Source organism: Cariama cristata, unplaced genomic scaffold (assembly GCF_000690535.1).
Source record: "Cariama cristata isolate BGI_N322 unplaced genomic scaffold, ASM69053v1 scaffold35543, whole genome shotgun sequence".
NCBI lineage: Eukaryota > Metazoa > Chordata > Aves > Cariamiformes > Cariamidae > Cariama > Cariama cristata.
Genome location: NW_009608563.1, coordinates 47,372 through 69,741, shown reverse-complemented (window position 1 = coordinate 69,741; position 22,370 = coordinate 47,372). Strand labels below are relative to the sequence as shown.

The 22,370-nt window shown below is 41.1% G+C and overlaps 1 protein-coding gene across 1 annotated transcript in view; it reads left to right on the top strand.

Moving 5' to 3' along the window:
• The window catches only part of FAM65C (family with sequence similarity 65, member C), a 31,509-nt gene extending 9,139 nt beyond the window's left edge, over positions 1-22,370 (top strand). The window contains exons 6-21 of the mRNA XM_009697178.1: positions 195-344; positions 1,236-1,299; positions 1,702-1,745; positions 2,424-2,549; positions 4,732-4,877; positions 11,869-11,998; positions 13,004-13,588; positions 14,751-14,890; positions 15,703-15,835; positions 16,591-16,699; positions 17,922-18,083; positions 18,253-18,411; positions 19,533-19,735; positions 20,004-20,087; positions 21,057-21,147; positions 22,270-22,370. Coding sequence (XP_009695480.1) covers positions 195-344; positions 1,236-1,299; positions 1,702-1,745; positions 2,424-2,549; positions 4,732-4,877; positions 11,869-11,998; positions 13,004-13,588; positions 14,751-14,890; positions 15,703-15,835; positions 16,591-16,699; positions 17,922-18,083; positions 18,253-18,411; positions 19,533-19,735; positions 20,004-20,087; positions 21,057-21,147; positions 22,270-22,370 — 2,427 coding nt within the window. The remainder of the gene's footprint in view (positions 1-194; positions 345-1,235; positions 1,300-1,701; positions 1,746-2,423; positions 2,550-4,731; positions 4,878-11,868; positions 11,999-13,003; positions 13,589-14,750; positions 14,891-15,702; positions 15,836-16,590; positions 16,700-17,921; positions 18,084-18,252; positions 18,412-19,532; positions 19,736-20,003; positions 20,088-21,056; positions 21,148-22,269) is intronic.

Sequence of the window (22,370 nt, the reverse complement as noted above, 5' to 3'; positions counted from 1 at the left end):
CTACAAACTGTTGCACTCTAACCGGTCTGTAAAATGCAGGAGTTGCAGCATTCTGCAGTACTATGATAGTGGGATTTGGTGTTTGTTTTTTTTTTTTTTGCCAGGAAAGACTGCTGATGTTCCCTTCCAAAACTTACTAAAACTATGTCAAGGTAATTCTTGTTCATTCTTCTCTCGTCCCCCAAACCTTAAAGGTAGAAGAACTCTATGAAGCTTACTGTATCCAGTGCAGACTACGAGATGGGGCCACTAATATGAAACGTGCCTTTTCCTTGTCTCCTTCCACCAAAGCTTCCAGAGAGAGCCTAGTGGAGCTTTACAAGAACTATCAAGAGTGCACAGAGGTAAGAAGTACTACACACATGTAACAAAAATGTGACTATTCCTTAGCAAAAAATATACTAGGACTTGCTGCTGGGTTCTGTTTTTTTTAATGGTGTGGGTTAGAAACTTAACATGTGAATGAGATACAGGTACAAAATGAAGCTTGTGAGATAAATACCTTACAGGCAAAGCTCTTGAATTCTATGCCCTTTTTTTGCCCCTACTCAGTTTAGCTTCATGCATTTGGGCGTTGGTCTCTTCTCCCTGGTAACTAGCAATAGGACAAGAGGAAACAATCCCAAGTTGCACCAGGGAAGGTTCAGATTGGGTATTAGGAAGAACTTCTTCACTGTTAGAGTCGTTAAGCATTGGAACGGGCTCCCCTGTGAGGTGGTGGACTCACCATCCCTGGAGGTGTTCAAAAAATGTTTAGATGTGGCACTTCAAGACATGGTTTAGTGCGTGTAGCGGGCATGGTGGCATTGGGTATATGGTTGGACTTGATCTTTGAGGTCTCTTCCACCCATAATGATTCTATGATTCATGACGATGAGTGAAAAATCCTTTGGATTTCTGCTTTAAGACTGGGGTCCATTATGACTTCCACCAGAAGTAGTGGGATGAGAATTGAATAATGAATAAGCTATACTATTTTTACAAAACAAGTAGTGGAAGGTAATGGAGAGTGAACTGCTGAAGCAGTTCCACTCTTCTATGGAGCAGCATCACAATTTTCTGTCTTGTAGTATGTAGTATGAATGGACTCTGTATCAGCCTCTGCCAATGAAAATGTTAGTATATGTACTTTAAAAAAAAAAGAGCCAAAGTCCTTTAAAGAATATGGCATGTATGGGAAGGTAGCTACTCTGCACTGCTTTTCGGTCATAGTGACTGTTCAGTCTTTCTTCTAGGACATGTGCTTTATAGAAGGGGCATTGGAGGTCCATTTGGGAGAGTTTCACGTGAAGATGAAAGGTACGTTCCTTTCTTGTTTCCTTCAAGACTCATCAGTTGGTTTTGGGTTTCCTGTGTAGCAGTGTTACCCACTGAGAGTCCATTTATTCAATGTCAGTTGCTTCCACTGGCTTTCTGGATGAGACCCTGAGCAGAATTTTAGTAAAATTCTGTTTGCTTCAGTGCTGTAAAACAGGTTTGCAATAGTATTTTATATTTGAGTACAAAAGCTGACAAGCTTTCTTTCCTCAGCTCAATTAAAGTTTGTCCTTCTAAGAGTGTTTTGGGCTGGTGGCATAGCTTCTGCACAGTGTTGAGCGCAAGAGGGTGTTAGCCAGATAGTCACTCTATTTATTGCAAGCTGAGGCTTTGGGGGACATTGTAAAACTCTACAAATATTAGGAGTTTTCCTTCTCTTTTCAGGATTGGTGGGCTTTGCACGTCTTTGCCCGGGGGACCAGTATGAGGTGCAGTATACAGCAATTCATTTTGTCCTTTATTTTACTGCTCTGAGTTTGCAGTAGAGGAACAGGAGAGCAAGGGTGCAACCTGTAGAAGGCAAGCGGGAAACAGACTATGATAAAACCATGCACTGTTCTGATGAGAACAGTGCTTTGGCACATTCACTAGTTACTCTGCCCTCTGAGACTGAAGAGGGAAAGATGTGATTCAAGTGTTATGGGAGGGTTTAAAAGATGGCAGTGATTGTCTATCAAAACCAACCTGTCATGTCTTTGTCTTCAAAGTTGCCCTGGAATCAAGTAACAGTTGCTGCCTGTTTCTTGGAAGATTGCCCTTGGCATGATTTGAATGCATCTTAGTCTCTTAGTGCTCTCCTACTTCTAACAGTTCCAACTGAATTCCAGTGAGCCTTGTATTTCAGCACCGCTACACTTGCCATGCAACGTAGCTTTGCAGTTCTTCTAGAATGGGTGGGATGTGTCATTTGGCACTGAGTTAAGGTGTTAAAACCTGTAGCCTCAATTCCTGCCTCCTATCTTCTAGCTTTATCCAAGTTCTGAAATGGGTAGTGATCAAAGGAATGGCTTTGCTTCTGTGGTACTGGAACAGCGTGAGGCCTGTGGAGTGAAAGGAATGTTCTGGGATATGTTGACCCAATGTCCTTTTTTCTTCATGGTTTCTAGGTGTTTGTTCGACTGGGGCGCCAAAAATGGAGGTTGAAAGGCAAGATTGAGACTGATGACAGCCAAACATGGGATGAGGAAGAAAAGATTTTTATACCCAATCTCCATGAGAAGTTTGAAATCAAGGTGTGGTGTATAATGGTTGGATTAGAATCAGTGGGTTAACAAGTCTTCTGCCATACTACTTACCTGTTTGGCAACTGCTTGGCAGCCTAAATTCTTGAGTAGTTTTCTTTTACTAACCATGTAAAAATGGCAGTTAATCAATGTTCTGCCTACTGAACAGGCATGTACTGTTTTTCCTTTGCTCATGGCACTTGTAACTGTGTTAGTGCATCTGCTTTCCTATGTTCTGGAGTCTGGTATATGCAGTAGATTTTTTTGGTTTTGTGTGTGTTTAGGTGTTTTTTTTAAAAAAAAAAACAACAAACAAACCACTCCAAGATCAGATTTTCTAGGGTGAAGTCTAGATGTGGAGTCAAAAAGATGTGTATGTAGATATTATTTGTATCACCAATGTGGAATATTAAGTACCTGGAGTCTTGTTCTCTATTGAAAAAGAGAAATACGTATATGGAAAAAATATTATTGCAGATGTGTATGTTTTGAATGTGTAGTTCAAATGTCCGTTTGTCTGGGTGCACTGCAGATTCTTTTGTCATGTTTTACTCCAGAGATGCTCCATATCTGTGAGGAACCAATGGCATTTATATGCTGGTACAAACTTATCTGTACTTTGTATCTTTACGTAGAGTTCTGGCGCTTTTTTTTAAACTGCCTTGGAAGAGGTCATATCCTTAACAGTAAGGGACCAGTGCTAGTGGCCTGTGATGTGTAGGTGACACATTGTGGGTAACCCTTGGGGGAAGCTTGTACTTTTCACAGACCTTTGTGCCACTGCCCCTGGCGTTCGTTCTGACACTTACCTAGCAGGTGGAGTTAATCCTTAAACAGCATTTCCACTGTAGTCTGGCATCTTTTGTGGGCTGGACTCTGCAGCATGACTCCTGTCAACCTAAAAGGAGCTGAGACTGAAGGCTGGCTGGATCTCATTCTACTAGGAAACTGTGCCAGTGCAGGGTTTCAAGTTTTGGCAGCTATGTTAAAGCAGCTATTGCAATGTTCCCCTCCTATCTGGCAGAAAGAACTGGGTTACATAGGAGAGACTCTTTGGCATCCTGCCAGCACAGCCTTTGGAAATGTGCTTATAATGCATTTTTTTGCTGCCACTGCACAATGAAGATCAGGTGAGAGACTAATTCAGATCCCTGTTTTCCCATAATAGTTGTAAAAAACTTGTATGACTTTGTATGACAATGATAGTTTTACTCTTTTTGTCAGCTTATGAAAGTCTACTGACTAATGTTCTCCACACCCTCCTGCTCTTTCCACTTTCTACTTAATAATCTTTGCCCAGTACAAATACGTAGCAGGTTTAAAAAAAAAAAAGAAAATTGAGAAGTGCCAAAGAGTGTTCCAAGAGGAGCCTAGCAACATAACTTTTGCTAGCTCTTAAAGGAGATGTAAGCATGTAACTCATTCCCCGAAGTGGGCTTTAGGCGCTTGTATTAAAATTCTGTGCTGAGTCCGCTTTATGCGCTTCTACAACAATTTGATCTTCAATTGGAAGTATGTTTTTATAACAAGTTTTTAATGAGGTTTTTTTTTTTAAAGTAGCTGAAGAAGCAAAGTGCCAGCCTTGGAAAAATGCAGGCCAGTAACTGTGTTGATAACAAACTCGGAGCCATCTGCAGAGCTAGAGGAAAGAACTGGCATTTCCAAGTTCTGATTTTGGTCATAGCTGAGCTCAGGACAGTTAGAAAGGTCACAGTGGATGCGGACAGTTGCGTTTCCAGATCCTTTAGACAACTGAGAGCTGACATAGTCTAGTGTAGGTAGGCTAATATGCTTCTCTGTCATATATATTTTTGACAGTGGTGTTCTAATAAGTAGACAAGCTAGACTCTGTACTCTAAATGAGAACTACTTGTATGTATACCAGAGCTAGAATTTCCAAATTTCAGACTAATTTTTCTTAAAATCGTAGTCTACCGAATTCTGTTGTCAGAAGTGCTGTACAGCTTGCTCTCTCCCCAACTCATAGAACTCCTTTTCCTCTTTGCTAGCCATCTATGACATATTCCTTGTCGGGATATTGGCTCATAGCAGTTTAGGAGCCCAGAATTGAGTGTCAAGGTTAAGTTTGTTGTGGGCCTTGGAGCAGATCTGGGCCTGGGGTGTTCTCCTTTCCATGCACATGACTGAGGATTGTCTGGTAAGATGAAAATGGGTATGTTTGTCCCTGCAGGTGACAGAACTGCGAGGACTGGCCACTATTCTAGTTGGTGTTGTGACATGCGACAGCATAAACTTCTTTACAACCAAGCCTCAGGCAATCATTGTGGATATAACTGAACTGGGCACCATCAAGCTGCAGCTGGAGGTCATCTGGAAGTAAGTACAGCTTCAAATGAAAAAAGCTGGAGCTAAACATTTGAAATAAATTAAAGGCTCCTAAGTATGTCACTTAGTAGCATTCAACATCATAGTCCTTTTTCTATTTGCAGAGCAGGTGCAGGATAGATAGCAGCTTCTTCACAGCAACCTCAGCTACTGTGCCTGATCTCTGACTCTCTGGGATCAGTCCTCAGGAAGGGGAGGGGGAAAGGGACAGAAGCTATTTCTGTGACCCTTCAGTTCTTTATGTTGATGTTTCCAGAGCCGTGGCTAGCCACGTGAACTGACTAGTAGGCTTTAACTTAGCTTACTACTCTTCAGAATGAGCATTCAAGTCTAGCTCCAAGAAATGTATGTACATCTATAAAACATGAACAACAATCTTAAAGATGGTGAAATAAAACTGAAAATAGCAGCTTCTAAGCACAAAGAAAAAATATATTGTTGAAATTTTTGGACAATCACTATTACTAGGCCACAATTTGTTAAAAATGAAGCTTTCCCAAAGACTTAGCACCTTCATATTTGCACTGTGATTACAGTTATCGATGTAAGGCCTGTTTGTGCACTACAGGGAAGCTTGGTTACAGATGCACTTTTAAAATAGCGGAGTATTTTCATGGTGCCTGTGATTTGTTAAGTTGTTTTATTTAAATCTGTAAATTGATTTTTGTATCGGATTACTGATGTTACTAAAAGCAAACTGTCACTTTTGTGGATGCTGCAGTGAAACTTCATCCTCGCTCTAGACATACCACCATAGATTTTTGAGGTAGTACTGTTACTTCTGCTTTACGGGACTCTCGGTCCATAACTGAGAGTCTTGTGTGCAACAAATCAAAACTTTTTAACCTGTTTTATTTACTATTGTCCAGGGGTTAAGTCTAGCCATCTTAGTGAAGTGCCCAATTAAACAATGGGCACTCCTCACTTGTACTTTTGTATATGGCTTACTGAAGTCCTCAGTTCTCCCCAACCCAACATGGAAAAGAGGCATTTGAACACGCCTCCATGATAAGGAACTCTTTGAAAGGCCACTTTGTGATGACTTGTGGATCTAGGCTTTCTCCAGGAAAAGCAGAAACTGAACCATGTTTAGATTAGGAAGGGCAGGGAGCTATGCCTTGCAGGCCAGACTCACCTATGGCTCAGCGTTATGCAACTCTTCTTCTCTGGCCATGCTGGTTTCTTGTTTTCTTAAAAATTACCCCAAAATAAAAAAGCTTCTATGTGTTGAATGTGTGGTCTGCCAAATGTACCCAAAAGCCAAACAGATCTTTCAATAAGAGAGAGTTTCCCTGCCCTTAGGGTAAAGTAACCAAACGTATTTTACAATTGGACTTGATTTTTTAGGTCTTAATACCCTGTTTCTACTTCTAATTACCTTTAGAAGCATCATTTGACTGAAACCGTATCACAGCCACCAACAGGAGAAATGCCACAAAGTTTTTCTGTTGCAATTCCTGTTCAAGTGTTGATAAACAGTTTTCAGGTTGCAATTTTGGGGTTGGGGAAAGAAAAGCTTTGTTGATCAACATACTGTTTTCTGAATGTCTTTTGAGTATGCTGTGGTTCTTGAAATTTACTGTTGACTTGTACATACAGTTGGGCTGAAAAATGAGTCTTGGCAACAGCATCTGAAAATTATTTTCAAACGCACACATTGCTGTAAGTCAATGAGAAATAAATTCACACAGCAGAGTTCTGCCTGCACCTGTTGTTTATGACACTTTTTCCTCCTGAGATCTAACAAGGGGCATCAGTATGTGTTTTGTTTTGGTGAGGTGCTGCAGCTGCTCTGAGACTCTTGAGGCCTCTTTCATATTTGAGAAGCTGAGCCACTAATTAGTTGGGTAACAAAGCCTCATTCCAGGAGCTTGCTGTGGTCTTGCGTTATATGCCCTATGAAACTTCCTCTTACTCATGCCAAGTTACGTATGTATTCCCATTTGAATCTGAAAGCAGAGACATTCATGGTAGAGTTACTGAAACTCTGAAGTGGGGATGGGGCAAATTGCATTATATATATTTTTTTTTTTAAAGTGAAAGTAGCTCTTAAAATGACAGCCCTTTTAAATGAAGGCAAATTAAAATAGTCTGTTGTTTTCAGATTCACATAGCTTAGTATTGGGGAAGGAAGAAGAGGCATAGGAGGATATATGGGCTCTCACGTATCCCCAGCAAAGTCCAATGCCTTTGTCATCTTGCACCCTGCAACAAACACGTGCCACCAAAACTTGCATTGGGTTTAATCGGGGTGTAAGATGATCAAAAGCTCTGTACACAGCTTCAGAGCAGAAAGGACTGCAGACAGAACCCTTTACTTGCAGAGATGCTTTTCTTGTAAGGGAAGTTCCTTTTTCCGTGACTTCAAGCCTCGCATATTAAGAAGCTTCACTTGTGCAGTGAAGGAGACATACTTTCTTAATTGAACTGGGTATAAAATCTGGTTTTGCCCTAATATGGGAAGTGCTGTACCGAGAAATGGCACATTCATAGTGGAGTCTGGAAGAAATCACTTCTGCTCTCTTCTTGTTAACCTACACAAATGGCATCTAACAGATTCACTTCATTTACTTTTGCTGGATCTATGTGCTTGCCTTTCCTTGCTGTCAATAACTTGAATAAATAATTATGCACGTAAGTTCTTACAAAAGGACTGTACGAGAAAAATGCCTTCTTATTCTGGGAAATTGCATAGTTTCTCAGATAATAGCCTAAATCTCCAAAGCAAATGGTATTTGTGACTAAATTTTCTAGAAAAATACAATTCAAATTATGTTGACACTTGATTGTTGCAGTAGCTTGCAGCTCAGAGTGCAGCTTTTGATTGGCAGGATGAGCACTTATATGGCATTTGGGACAACCATCACCCAGCTTTTAGAGTTGGCAACAGCTGAGCTGAGGGTCAGGGTTAGTGGTGACGCATTTTCCTTGGGAGTTAATCCCCACTTGGAATTTTTCAGCGTATGAGAAAACTCCGGCTGCGAGTTTCTGTTGTGTTTGAGTTTTGTGAAATGTATTGGTATCCTACCAAGTGGATTCTCCAGAGCACTTCTGCACAGAACTGGCAAGCTCCTCCTCTTTGACAGCCTGTTTGCTGAAGTTGTTTACAGAAAAGAAGTTGTGTGGTGATAACTCAGGGTGTTTCTATTTTCAAAGAAAGAGCACTCACAATAACAGCTGCTTTTTTCTTTGATTTAAGGATAACTAAACAAATCCAGCTGATTTGCCCAAACTCTGAGAGGCAAGCTTTCAATCTTGACCTGCTTTGTGAGAAATCCAAATGTAGATCACTCTTCCACTTCTAAATGTATATTTTCTTTAAATAAGCCACTAGTCTTCTGGGCTCTAACAAAAGTTCCTTCAACTCCTTTATAGATTATGCCATGAAGAGCTTGAATGAGCTTGGGCCTGTTGCAGAACGGCTTTGTTGGCCAGTTTGGCAGAAGACTTTGGGTTTTTTGCCAACCTAAACAGCAGTCTGAATTCTGTCTCTCACATGAAGGACAAAGAGAAAGCCTGTATTCTCACTTCAGAACTTCAGTTAGCACCCCGTACTGGGATCTAAGGGTGCCAGCCAGCCAGAACCACTCTTGTGATTTCTGCCTGCTTTGAGTGTGTGCTGGCCTGACTCATAAGGGTTTGTGGAATAGGAGGAAAAAAAAACTTAAGGGAGAATAACAAAGGAAAGTCTGTTTTTTTGGATCCATACCTACTGATAGTCTTGCTCTTATAGATCAAAACTTACTTGAATAGGTGGTTACTCATGCAGGTATCTTCAGGCAGTAGTCCATCATTGCAGCTCTGTGCTTTTGGTGGAAGTCATGTTTCATAGCTTAGTCTTATAAGTTGTACTAAACTTGAAACTGGTGCCTATTATGCTTTAATGAGTAAGAGAAACCTAACAACAATCACACTGTTAAAATTGCATGGGCATTTTCACCTGTGTTCAATAGGAGGGAAGAAAGAAATCTCATGATTAACAGCAAGTCCAGTCCAGTTGACCAGAATTGGTTTTTTGTATTAATGCAAGTCTGAATTCCCAGGCTCAGCAGTGGGATTCAGACAGGTCTATCCACCGAGAGCCCTTCTGGCCCAGTGGTATTTAATACATGGAGTGACTGGGCAGAACGAGAGTAATTGGGGCAGAGTCTTGGCAGCGGGAGAAGGGAATGCAGATCCTCTGGGGCTGAAGACTGAATTGAGTTCAGCTCTTATGTGCTCCGCCTGATTACTTATGTTCCTCTGAGAACGTAAACTAAGTAGTGTCCTCCTTACACACCCAACAGAAAAATGCAGCAGGGTGAGGGAAATGGTAGAAATCACAGGTATTTCATCCCTTCCCGGGTTTGGTGGTTATGGCAAGATAATATCTCACTGGGAATCCATGTTCAGTGCTGGCAAGGTTGAGGCATCTCTGAAGGTGTGCAGTTGCAAAGCTTCTGATGTCGTGGGAGGTTCAGTCTAGGAAACAGGAGCTCTGATGAATTGTAAACCCCTTCAAGGTCAGGCTGGGCATGTGTGTTTTGGACCTGAACACTGAAGTCCTACAACAGTGCTAGGGCAAGCTAAAGGAGAGTTCTGTGCTGCAGTTACATTGGCCTTAACAATGATGGCATTGTAATGTCGTGCATTTAATGGCAATATTGTAATTTGTCATAACCAAAGGCCAACATGTTTGGCAATGTGGAAGTAGCATGGAGGCAACAAAGATGATCAGATGTGTGGGGCCACTTTCCTTTTTTTAATACAATTTTTCAGTCTTGAAAAGGTGTTCATGGATAATACTGTACAGGCATATAGATACTTGGTGTGGGGAATATGGAAAGGAAATGATTAGCCACCATTTGCTTCAGTACAGCCACAGAGATCCCCCATGTCAAAGTACTTGTTCCACAATTTAAAGTTAAATAATGAAAATTCTGCGTACTTTTGATGTATGCAGAGACTTTGTGTCAATGGTCTCAGGAAGTGACTAGACAAACTAAGGAAAAGCGTGTGACAATCAAAGGCAATAGTCTGCTTACAGAGTCTGCTGCATGACAGATCTAAGCTATGGATTGCCTCAAACTTGAGTATGTGTCTGGGGAAAGCCTACTATATTTGACTTATTTCCTATGCTTTTCCCCTAATATCCCCTGCTGGCTTCTGCCAATGTCGAGATTCTGGGAGAGATGGATTCATAGATCTATCCCAGTATGATGTTTTGTTTGCTGTACAAATGTGGAACAAGGTGATGGGTCATGCCCAAAGAGCTTACAACTAAGAGATAATAGATGCTTTGAAGCAGACTTCATTCTTCCCTTCACCCTTTGCTTTCCTCTCTCAGCTTGTTATCTTGCAGTAACATGAAGTGTGTGCTCGTTTGGAGGGCAGCTGAATAGTTGTGTTTTGCTAGAGAGTTTTAGTAATTGTCAAAGGGGCAAAACAGATTTAGCTTGTTATTCGTGTCCCTTTCCTCTGAGTGTCATTTTGCACTACTGCATTGCTATATTAAAAGCTAAAAATGACAAATCTGAGGAATGGATCTCTGTGACTCTTCTTAAGAAATGCCATTGATGGGAGTAATTTGCTTCCATCAGTAAACATAGCAGGCTTTGGCTAAAAGGCTCATACTGTCAGAAACTCAATTTATTTTCTGCATAGTGAGACAGTGCAGATGGTTGTTAATGTGAATCCATGGAACTGGCCTGTTTGATGAACCCCAGCTGGGTAACACTGATTAATTTAGCCAATTAACCTTTATTATGCAAGCTCACAGAGCATTACCTCCATGCTGAGGAAGACAATGGTGTGTTGCATTGCAGGATGCTGTTGAGGATTGTTCCTGTGCAACATGAGGAGCTAGAGAGAATTGGAGCTCTGCTTTTCAACTTTTGCTAGAGAGCAGAAGTTCAGTTGCCTGTAATTGATTAGTCCTCGTTATTGTTTGGATCCTTTCAGACTTCTATATTGTACAGCTAAATGCAGCTGACTTTATCCTACTGTTTGGTCATTATATTTATATCTATGAGATTATAGATTTGTTATAAACAATTCGCTTTTTTCAAAATGCCAGTACTTAAGAGGAAAAACAAACTTTCTTTTGGTGCCCCAAGGCATATCAGTAGGGAACAAAAGTGACATGTAGAAAAAAACCCACTTTGCTTTACTTAACTTTAGATATGTTTTCCCTCTCTGGTTATCTGAGTTGCATTTTGTGAGACAGTTCATCCAAGTTTTGTTATCTGAGTTGCATTTTGTGAGACAGTTTGTCCAAGTTTCGTTAGACTGCTTTGCAAAGGCATTGGGAAATTAATGGCTCTAATGTAGTAGATAATTGGGAAGTCTTTAGAGCAGGACTTGTGAAACTCTTGTAGGCCACAACCAGTATCCTCTAGAGCTGTAACTGGACTCATCCATGACTGTATGAACCATGTCACTTGCCATATACCACTGCACAAGCTTCCTCTGCCAGCCAAACTTGTTGTTTATTAATATTTGAAGGATAATGAAGTTTTTTTTTTAGTGGCTTTTCCAGGTGGTATGTGCTCTGCAGGAGGGAAATTAATGACAGATTTCCTTTATTACATGTGTTATATTTCCTTCCTATCTGGTATGGTGTATATCTAGCTATCCATCCAGTGGCTCTTGGCAAGCAGCCTATACTGTATTTGCCAGCACTGCTGTCTGTGTAGGACGCTGCAGAAGGATGGAGAGCACTTCAGACTTTTGGCCTGTTGGACTCTTCTTCCACAGACTGTGGCATGGGTCTCTGTCTAAAGGGTGTTGAGAATTCTGAGTAAGATATGCACCCTTTTCACCTACCTCTTTCTCTGCTGGTGCAATCAAAGATACTCATGAGAGAGGTAGTCTCTCTTTCCTTTTATTCCCTGTGTTGTTTACTAAATGTCGTAGTTCAAATCCTAACAGCTCTTCCTGCTGCTAAACGCTTCTGTGCTTTCTGGACTTACTGACTTTTAGGCCTTTGTGTCTTCTGCTACAGCCCCTTTGACACAGAGAACCTGTTTTTGTCACCTGGAACCACTGCCAAGTTTTCTGTAGGTAGCAGGAAGAGCTCATTATACAACTGGACCCCACCAAATACTCCCAGCTTCAGAGAGAAATACTACCTGGTGAGTATGCCGAGGAAAGCAAAATGTAAAGCACAGACCTAGGGCTTGATTTTTGGATTAGATTAGACTATTGAAGAACACACTGAGAAATGTGAAAAGGTAGCACTCCAGGGCCTTTGCGGTTTATTTTGGGGCTTTGTAGTATTTTTCTTTTAACCCCTATTATTTTGAGTTCCATTTTAGGTTTTGTAAAGGAAAAAACCCACCCTGCCAAATATTCCTCTTGGCAGCCAGAATGGTAGGGGTGTGGGCATCTGCTCTAATAGTCTACAGTGGGAATCAAAAAAATAGGAACCAATCTGTCTCAGTAGCTGTGGAGCAGCATGGCATCTTAGAGGTGCTATGTGAAACAAGCCTTCCTCTTCCTCAACCCCACTTTTTGCCAGGTGTAGCCCAAGGGAATATAAAACCCTGTTGTCTTTCTCATTCATTCAAGAGACTTTTAATGTAATGGTTGTTTTATATGATCCTGTTAATTCTGCCATGCGTCTCAAATACTAATAACACCATATATATGTTCCCCTAACATCAAGTCTAAATCAGGTTTGGCATTTCCTCGCCAAGGCAGCAGAATATGCAGTCGTCTTCAGACAGGTTTATTGTTTGTGCAGGGCATATTGGATTCTTCAAAATGCACATTTCCTCCAACCACTACGTTCACATCCTGTCCTGAGCTGATGTGACACCAAAGCTGCTTGGCAAGGTCCTTTTTCCAGAAACAATTTTTTAGCTGTCCTGGTAACTTTCATCTGAAAGTTCTAAAGCACAGTTACTACTGTTCCACTTAGTTCATCCAGTAGTACTTCATCCTCTTAGTACTTTGTTTCAGTAGTTTCTTTTGTCCAGTCTGTGCTGGCCTGGCTCCCTTGTGCAGAAGAGCCCTGTGGTTTTGATCAGTTTGGGTGTGTATGTTTCCAAGAACAGGAAACCATAGTTCTCTATCTCAAGCAGTATCTCATGCCTTTCAGTTGTGTATGTACTCACTTACAAATCTATTTGCTGCAGTCTGTTTTGCAACAAAGGCAGAACCAAGGGGATGCACGCGATGGAGCTCAGCCTCCCAGCATATTGAGCTACTTGGCTGCCTGTGATTTCGATGTACCTGGGAGGAGTGAGCATCACAATCCTGCAGAGACAAGTGAGGCAGACTCTTTCAGCTCTGAGGATCAGAAAGGGACAGAATCCAAAAATACAACTCCGGCTCTAGACCATAGGATGTTGCCATTGGTGATTATTCAAGAGACTTGTGCAGAAGAGCAACAGCATCCTCTTCCAAATCACGCAACTCTAGATATCCTGAAGAAGACTCCATGTGCAGATGGATTTCCAAATAACCCATCTAGTTTTCTGAATCGTCACAAAGGTGGTAGAGATTCTTTCAACCAGACCAGAAATCGGCATCTGACAGAGCAAGAAGGCGTTAGCCAGAAAAGCTTGAATGCTGCAAATGACCTAAAACTAGATGGACGTACAAAGTCAATTGATAAGACTCTTCAAGAAGTGTTAAATTTGCTGAAATTACATGATGTGGGGCAAGCCCAGCTGGGGAAACTGGAATACCAGGTTTCATCGCTGAGGGATAAATTAAAGGTATGATAGTGTTTTACTCTCAGTAGATGGTGTAGCTTCCACTGTTACTCCTAAAACTGTGGAAGTTCCATGACCCTGTGGTGGATTTGATTTAATGATGTATCCATGGCATGTTCCCCAAAAGTAAGTTTGGCCACCAGAGGTCAGGCACCACTCAGAAAAGGCAGCCTTAGAGCCAGGTACACAGGAGCACTGTGTTGCACAGCATCTCCCGGAGACAGCCTTCAAATCCTGTGCGCAGATCAATAATCTGGAAAAAGAAATTAAGAAACTGCATGCAGTTGAAGTGGAAACTAGTCTGGGCTAAGCAGAATCTGAACTGTATGTCAGAGACTCTGCGTTTTGGTTTGCCTTTTTTTTTAAATGTTTGTCAGATTTAGTATACCTTGAGATGACTGCGTCAGTTCACCAAGCCTAATGTTTCTCCAGGATCACCTAGCTTTTGCAGGCAGTTCAGTCTCTCTGACAAGTCATACGATGCTGAAAATGTTTCCTTCTTTAGAGGAGAGGCCCTGGAGAAGAGCTTTCTGCACCCAGTGGGTTATATTACAAATTTGATAGCATTGTAGTACATGAGGCCAGTGTGTAGACTCGGGAAATAAGACGCTGTAAGATTTCATCTAAGGTCTGGAATAATAAATGACATTAACAAAACTGCACTGATTTCCTATTCCAGTGCAACCACTGTAAAAATAGAAATAAAAAAAACCCAAACCAACTGCTCTCAAAGCAGCTTTTCCAAGGGGAACAAAGTTCATGGCCCCATGAAACCCTATTGATATCAAAGGTCTTGGATACTATGCTGGAATGCAACAGACCCCTAAGATTGTTACTTCTAGATCTGAAACAGGGAATAAGTGAAAATTGCACTAATGGCAGAAGATGCAGAGAAAATCAGCTGTCATACCAACCTTAACAGGCATGGAAATCCAAAGAGGAGTAGAGACAGGTTAAAATACTGAAACATATTTTTAATTTAATTAACAACATTATTTTTGGGATCAGAGTGCTGTACCAAGAGCTAACTTTCCTGATGTGTTAAGAATTAAATCAGAAAAGCAAACTGATTTGTTATTGAGTGATTTGAAAAACAGCAAAAAACTCACACAAAGTGGCTTGATAGCTACAAATAACAATATTTTTCCTTCCATTCCATCAACAGCTAAAGCCACTTCATCACAAACATTCATCTATGGAAAGTTTAATGGTGGAGACAGTACTGGAAAGTTTTGACTTTTTAAATGCTGACTGTAGTGCTGATGAGCTTTCGTTATTTGGAAGCGTAAGAACAGCCAGTGTCAGGTATGTATCTGCAGCCCTTCATCATAGGGGACAAGGGAACGGGGTGAGGAGGGCTGATCCCAGGAACACTTACCGATACGCTGTACTTGGCTAAGAGCTGCTGTTGGCTTGAACATCCAGGATAGAAACCATTTTTTTTTGAATACTCTGAGATTCATAATTCAGAATACTTACCAGATTGAAGTGGCAGGAAATTTAACCTGAACTTATGGAAAACATTCCAGACTGATAGCCACAGGATATGATGGAAGGCCTAACATGTAGGATTGCAGGAAACGGGCTTCTCAGGATGACGCTGAACAGTTCTGCACTAGTGAGGGAGAGAGCTATGAGTAACTTAGAGCTCTGTTCTTTCTTTTGAATTCAGTTTTGCGTTTTGCAAGTTGCGTAGCGCTGAAACTTGTGTTCCAGAGCTACGAGCCTGATCCTGGGAGTCTTACTACACTGGCAGTATCATTGAGATGGGAGAACACCAAGAGATTTCTTTGTTATATGCACTGCTTTTGCAGTTCAGCTGCTGCAAATGAGCCACATTATCTGGAAGCATCTTTTACTAGTATTGATTCTCCAAAATGGGATTTTGTGGGATCAATGGATCTGGCATTACTGTCCTGGAATGAGTTTTAGAAATAAAGTCCTCATGTTTTTAACAAGTGTTATAAATGCAATTAAAAATGCAGTTAAATGCCACCTGGTTTGTACTTCTGCAGCTTGCTTGAAGGCTACTGTTGAGACTGCACATCTTCATATTTATTTAGCAATGAGAGTTTTAACTCTTTTTTTTTTTTTTTTTCCCCTGCTCATCTCAACAGCACATACAATGACAACACACTTCAGTCCCTGAGCTGTGACATGCGAACAGAAACAAGAGATCTAACTACTGGTGATGACAACTTAGACGCACTTTTGATAACTCATCTGAAGCTGTGCAAAGGTCTTTTGCAGGTAAGGAATAGCCTATGGGTTTCCAGGACACTGGTGGTAATTCTTGATTCTGATTACAGACAAAAGCGAATATGTAGCTGGTGCTTTCATAAAAGCAGAAGGACTGAGAATAGAAATCGAGTCTAACAAATGCAGTGTATACCTGTGTATGCCCAGAACATGTCATACAAAACTCTGCTGCTTTTTTCCAGCCTCTGGGTTTTGCTGAAGCTCTAAGTAGTACTTTTGTGCCCAAAGCAGGCTGCTAATGAAGTAGGACAGATCTGGGTGGAATTGTGTTATCAATAACAGGTGATCAATTTTTTAATGAATAAAACCCAATTATTACTGAAAAGAAACTGGTAGCATGTAGGGCAAGAAAGATCTCTTATCTCCCCTTGAGACCTCATTCCTCAATTTCAGTTATATTGCTCAAGCATGTTCTCCTCCTCAGTGTATTACCTCTGATGAGGGTGGGCAGCAGAGGACAGTGTAACGATCTGCTGCACAGTTGTCAATGGACAGGGGCAGAGAAGAATGTCAAATGCTGGGGAGCCTGTCCCAGCATGATGTGATTTACTCATCCTCTTCTGCTGAGCAGCTCTGCGCTCAGAAGTGACCTGTCCATGCTATGATGGGAAAAGAGGCCTTTTGAGAGCAGCTGATGTGTTTTCTCACAGATTTTAGAAGTTTGATTCTAAGAAACAAATCCTCATTCACCTTGAGCTTGATACTGTCTTTGTTTCAGCTACTAAGATAACTATGTTGCATTTCAGAAACTGAGGTCACCAAATGTAGCCCAGGTTGTCCAGGAGAGCATTTTGGAAGAAGTATCAGAGCAGACACGAGTCCTGGGGGATGTCTTGGATATGTCTGTTGAAGAAAGTGAGTAACTGCATTATTCCAAGCCATGCCAGAGATGTGAGAGGTACAGGTAACTCTGCTTGAGCTTCCCCAGACACATCAGGCTTTCATTCTAAATTCCTTACAAACATTCGTATAACTAAAAGAGCTCTGACATCTAGATTCTTAGAAAAAATAGGGCTTGTTGTTTGCTTGGTTTTTTTCCCCCTGCAAGGAAGGAAAAAATTTGAAGAAATTTGCATCAAAGAAATAGTAGCTGAACTGGTATGTCTTAGAAACAGGGATATTAGAGATGATGGGGTTTGCAGTCAAAGAACAGCAGAATAGCCTTAATAAAATCCTCTTTTATATCTGTGCTTTTACTTAGCAAACAGCCCAAATTCTGTATGCATTTGCAAGAAAAGTTTGGTGGCAACTTTTCCCGTCTGAGGCCTTTCCCACTACTAAATTCTTCCACTGACTGTTGGATATGACAAAATGATAAAGGCACAATGGGAGACTTTGAAGGCTTTTGTTCTGATCTTGGTAAATATAGCGGCAAGAATGCAACTTTTAGTTGGAAGCATTTGCTGACAGATTTTATCCTGAAGAATGTGAGAATAATCTGTTCCTGGAACAAGGCTCCGAAGGGCCTTTGGTACATTGTGATGAGGAAAGTGTAGGAATCTTAAACGCAGAACACAAGTTCAACATCTCTGTAGGTAAGAGTGAGAAATGATAGGGTTTAAATTATAGTGAGAAGCCACAGGGTATCGCTTCAAGTGCTCTTTGAAGCATTTGATGAAAGAAAGCCTGTCTCAACCTATGCACTGGGGGTTGGAGTTCTCCGCTTGTGAAGGTACGTAAGACAGGATCTCTAAAATGCTTGGAAATTGCACATCTCATGCTGATAGAAGTGGACATAGTTAAACTTGCAGAAAGTTCTTCTGAATCTTGTCTCAGATGCTGGGATAAAATGAATAGTAAGAGGCAGAAGAGCTGCTAGGGATCTCATTTGGGTGTCTTAATGACAGTTTAGGAGCTCAACCCAAGCTTGGTGAAATCAATGCTTGCAGATGTTAAAATACTGGCAGCAGATTTCCAGCTTTGAAGAAAACCATCTATATAACACAAATACAAGTTAATGCTGACACATCTCTGGATACGCCATCTGGTGCCTAATTTCTCATGTAAAATCCAAATTCTGCTAGAGCTCACTGATTTCTTAAAATGTGTTGTTTGTTTGTTTGTTTGTTTTTTTCAGTTATTCAGAAGGCTAAAAAAAAGAAGCACTGTCTGAAAATCTGGAGTGATCTTGCAGAGCCTGGCAGCATCTTGTTTGCTTCAGCAGAAAGATTCCGGCATGCATTAAAATACATATTGATGCTCAAAGTGAAGGAAAAATACCCTGGCCAATTAGAAGCAGGTACCAATCTGTTCCTCAGACACGAGGCCACTCTGGTTTTGTTTTATTGCACAGCTAAACATTGTCCTTGTGCATTTTAAAAATAAACTAAAACTCTTACTTGTTTTAAGCAGCTTACATCTAGCCAACCTTTCATTTTCTCATTTGTTCTTTTCCATGTTACTTTCAGTATTGCAGAGGTTGCTAGAGCAGATCATCACCTGTGAGGGGTTGCTCCCCTTTCCGTACCTCCAAACAGAACCAGTTACTTTATTCCAAATTTATAGCTACCTGGAGAAACACCACATTACCAGCCTCGAGAAACACTTGGGAAAACTTGCTAAAGAAGGTAATGGCAGTGCTTGGCTACTTTGCTTGAACTGATGAGCCCAGCAGCTGGCTGGTTACTACTCAGGATACACTTTGAGCAGAAAACAGCCCAACCCTTGCACTGACAATTTGTTTCCATTTTAATTCCCCTTATGGCCCTGTAATTTTCATTAGAACAGGAAAGATATGCTTCACTCCTGTATCTAACCGGGTAGAAACAAAACAGGTGTGAAGGATGGGCTTATCTTAAGCACCCTAAAAAGTGGGTTCTGTGCTTATTCTGAAGTTAAAGCAGAAACAAAGTTGGCAGCGATCTACAGCTAGATTCAAGGACTGAGTAAATGTCTGTAGCTTTGTGTGGCTATTGCAGCTGTAATCAGACACAGATAATAGCAATAACATTTCAGAGGTTACTAATGTGCATTTTCTAGCACGAAGGTAGCCAATGTCTCACTGCAGCCTAGTCCAACATGTGAAACTACTTTAAAACTTAGTCTGTATCAGAAAAGAGTTACTTTAAAAATAGTCCTAATATTGGCTGCATCTCTAGTCTTATTTTGATGCAGATGACTCGTCTGGTGGGGGATTAAGAACTCGTGCATTGCTAGTCAGTGAAAAAGACCTGGAATGTTCTTCAAATTGAAACTGTAAATCCAGAGCCTGATCTCTTATTTTTTAGAAGATAGAGGGTTTTCTCTTTAACCAGTACAGCAAGATCTTTCAGGGATGTTTAAAAGTATTTTGCTTGGTCGTGTTTTTCCCTATTGTAGGACTAGACCACTTGCCCTAACGTCCAAAGGCGCAGGAGCTCTGTTGCACTGTGTGTTGTACTCAGTGCACCCGGGTCCTAAAAGGACCAGGGCTTTGCTGCACCCTGTGAACTAATATTGTGAAATAATCCTGTCTGCTCCATTCATCAGACAGCCTTGGCATAGGAGGAAGTGAAACAATGACAGGGAAAGAAGACAGGACGGTCAAAGGGGCAGTTGTCCTGATACGCTTCCTGCCGTGCTTGGTGTGCATTATTAGCCATGTGAATAACCACTCGTGGCTAAAGGAGACTGAATTAGAGAGGAGTTTGTCTTCTCTTGATAATGTCTTCATTTGTCTAGTAGTGAAGCTGGGTCCTTTCACTTGCAGTGATGTTAACTGAGGAACTACAGTGCCCTGGACGGCTGAAGACTCTTAAAAAATTGAAAGGAAAGCGACTGAACAAACTCCAACCTCTACCACAGACTTTACGGCTACTTGGGATTTTACAGCTGGACGACAACCACCGTGTCAGCAAAGCAGCCACATCTTGTCTCTCCCGTGCAGCAGCAAACAAGAACTTTAGGGAAAAGGTAGAGACTGCAGTTATTCCCAGCTTTTCTAAATAGATGCTGAAATACATGGAACTTGTTTTATCCTAGAATGGCACTATTGTCCTCTCCACACTTCATTAATCTATTAACTAGAACCTAAACTACATCAATGCTCAAGTGATTTGTCTATATCACTTACTCAATTTCAGATAGGTAAAACAGTGCTTATGCCAGTCTGAATTTGAGTGCTTGATTACACTTGAGTTTATAAAGCCTTTCTTTTTTCTTTTTTTCTCATTTCATTCAGGCTCTCTTTTTTTACACTGATGTTTTAGCTGACTGTGATGTAAGACTTCAGCAAGCTGCATGTTTGGCTCTTAAGAACCTCAGAGTAAGTATTTACAGCTCTACTTTTTGTTGTGCATGTCTGGCCAAAATTACTAGATGCAAAAGTGTGTCTAGCTTTTTTTTTTTTTAAGCTGGTAGGGTTTTACTTTTTCAGCTTCCTTCTATTTGGAATTAATGAATTCTTTGGCTGCCAAAGTTCCAAACTACGAATGCTCTTGTTCAAAAGGCAGTGGGCAGAGGGAGCTGCAGGCATCTTGGAGTGTTCCCGGGTTGGTCTGACAGGCACAGCCCAATGGCAGAAAGGCCGTTTTCGGACTTCTACAATATTGTCAGTGGTGAAGGACAACAGACGCTGTCTGACTGGGGGACATCTAACGTAGAAAAAGGAGCAGCACTGAGCTGTATATGGAGTCAGTTCTAAAGCTTTAACTATAGAAATTTAAAGTTAAATCAGTTAATTTTTTTTTTTAAACAATAGCTGATTATAGTCAGAAAATAAAAGTAATATTTACATTGCTGTTCTGAGAAACTGTCAGAACAGATTTAAAGCTTTCCAGCAGCCACAAGTCTGCACTGAGTTAGTTTGCACACAAGGGATTGTTGTGAGAACAGTTTCTACAAACATGTAGTCACAAGATAGGCCCAACAAATCAGTCTTGTTCTCAAAGTCAGATTTGCAAAGCAACTGTTGCCCTTGCACAACCTGCATTAACCCTTTCGGTGAAGGTCCTGATTGGTTTATGCCAATTTCATGGTACTGCAGTAGCAACCCATACCCTAGAACTTTTATACTTTTTCATGCCCTAAAACAGGAAAGAGAGTAGCAGAGGTGAGATCATACTCAGAGAAATTAACTGCAAGCTGGTATGTTGGGGGAAAAAGGAAAGGTCACAGTAGAATTCAGATGCAAGAAGAGATGGGAGTTAGTATGTAGGTGTTTACCTTGCAAAAAATGTTCATCAAAATCCTTGCTGAAAAGCTACTGCTGCAAATTTTTCCTTTTCTCAAACAGGGTGTTGAGAGCATTGAGCAGGTTGCTCACCTGTGCCAATCTGAGACAGAGGAAGTTAGGAATGCGGCCAGGGAAACAACACTGTCCTTTGGTAAGTCTTTCGTACAACTTTACTTTTTCAGAATCTATGTTTTATTGTGAAACAGTGCAGAACCAGAACAGGCCTGAAGTTCAGCCTGAACACATCTAGGACAATGGAAATATTTCACAAACAGCTATTTCCTACCATTAAGATAAACTTTGTATCACGTATAATAACCAAAGGCTCCCATTAAAGTTTGTAGAACCAGACCAAGGAGATAGGATAAAGGGCTTTAAGAACCACTGACCTCTTGAAACAGGTGGCAGATAAGAGCTGACAGAGCTGCTGGAGTACTTCTTCACAGCAGTACTGGCATCAGCAATTTCCTCCCAGATTTTGTACAAAGGACACTTAAACCTGGCAGATCACAATAAAGCCTCTTCTGGCTCTGAGATTAGCTAAGCTGATTTAAAGATCTTGTATATGTATCAGAACAGCAACAGACTTTTTGGGTCTGGTAATCTTTTCTAGCCACCTACAAACGGACTAGTTACTTCTAATTTTGATGTTCCTGTTCTTCCTCACATGGTTCCGCTCTGAACACTGGAGGGGTAGAGTACAAACCCAGTGGTTTTACAGTGGTTCGTGACCTATTACTCCACCTGAACTCAGCAGATCTATGGTGGAGTTGAGCTGCTACTGAAGTGTCCGGCATCCCAGTTTGTTACTGTCCAGTAATTGTACTTCTGCTGAGCTCCAAGGAGAATTGCCCCGGCTAAATGTCTGAAATGCACAGCTGCTAGAGGGGATGTCCAGTTTATCTAGGAGACAGTAATTTCCCTCATCTGTTCTTCCTAAAAACACTTTGATTCATGCTTAGTTCTGGGGATCTCCAGATGTGCTTCACAGAAACACTCAGATTCACGTGTATTAGAAACCAAGTTTTCCAACTGTGATGCTCCAAATCGTTACTCATGTGGAAATGTGTACAGAAGGCCCAGTTTTTCCATGGTGGCTTCTAGCAGTTTTTGGAAAACTATTCCCTTAGAGATGTGTTTGTCGCTATCGGGAGTTCTTGTTAGTTCTGAACAAGGTCACAACAGGAGTGATTTCTAGAGTATCACATTTCTCGGCATGTTTCTAACTGCTTTCTCTTCCTCAGCATGGGATGTGTTTTCTCTTTTTCCATAGGTGAAAAGGGACGGCAAGCCTTTGAGAAAATGGACAGGATTTGCTGTGAATTAAGAGAAACTGTGCAACAAGAGGCTGAAATTGAAATCACAGTATTTTAG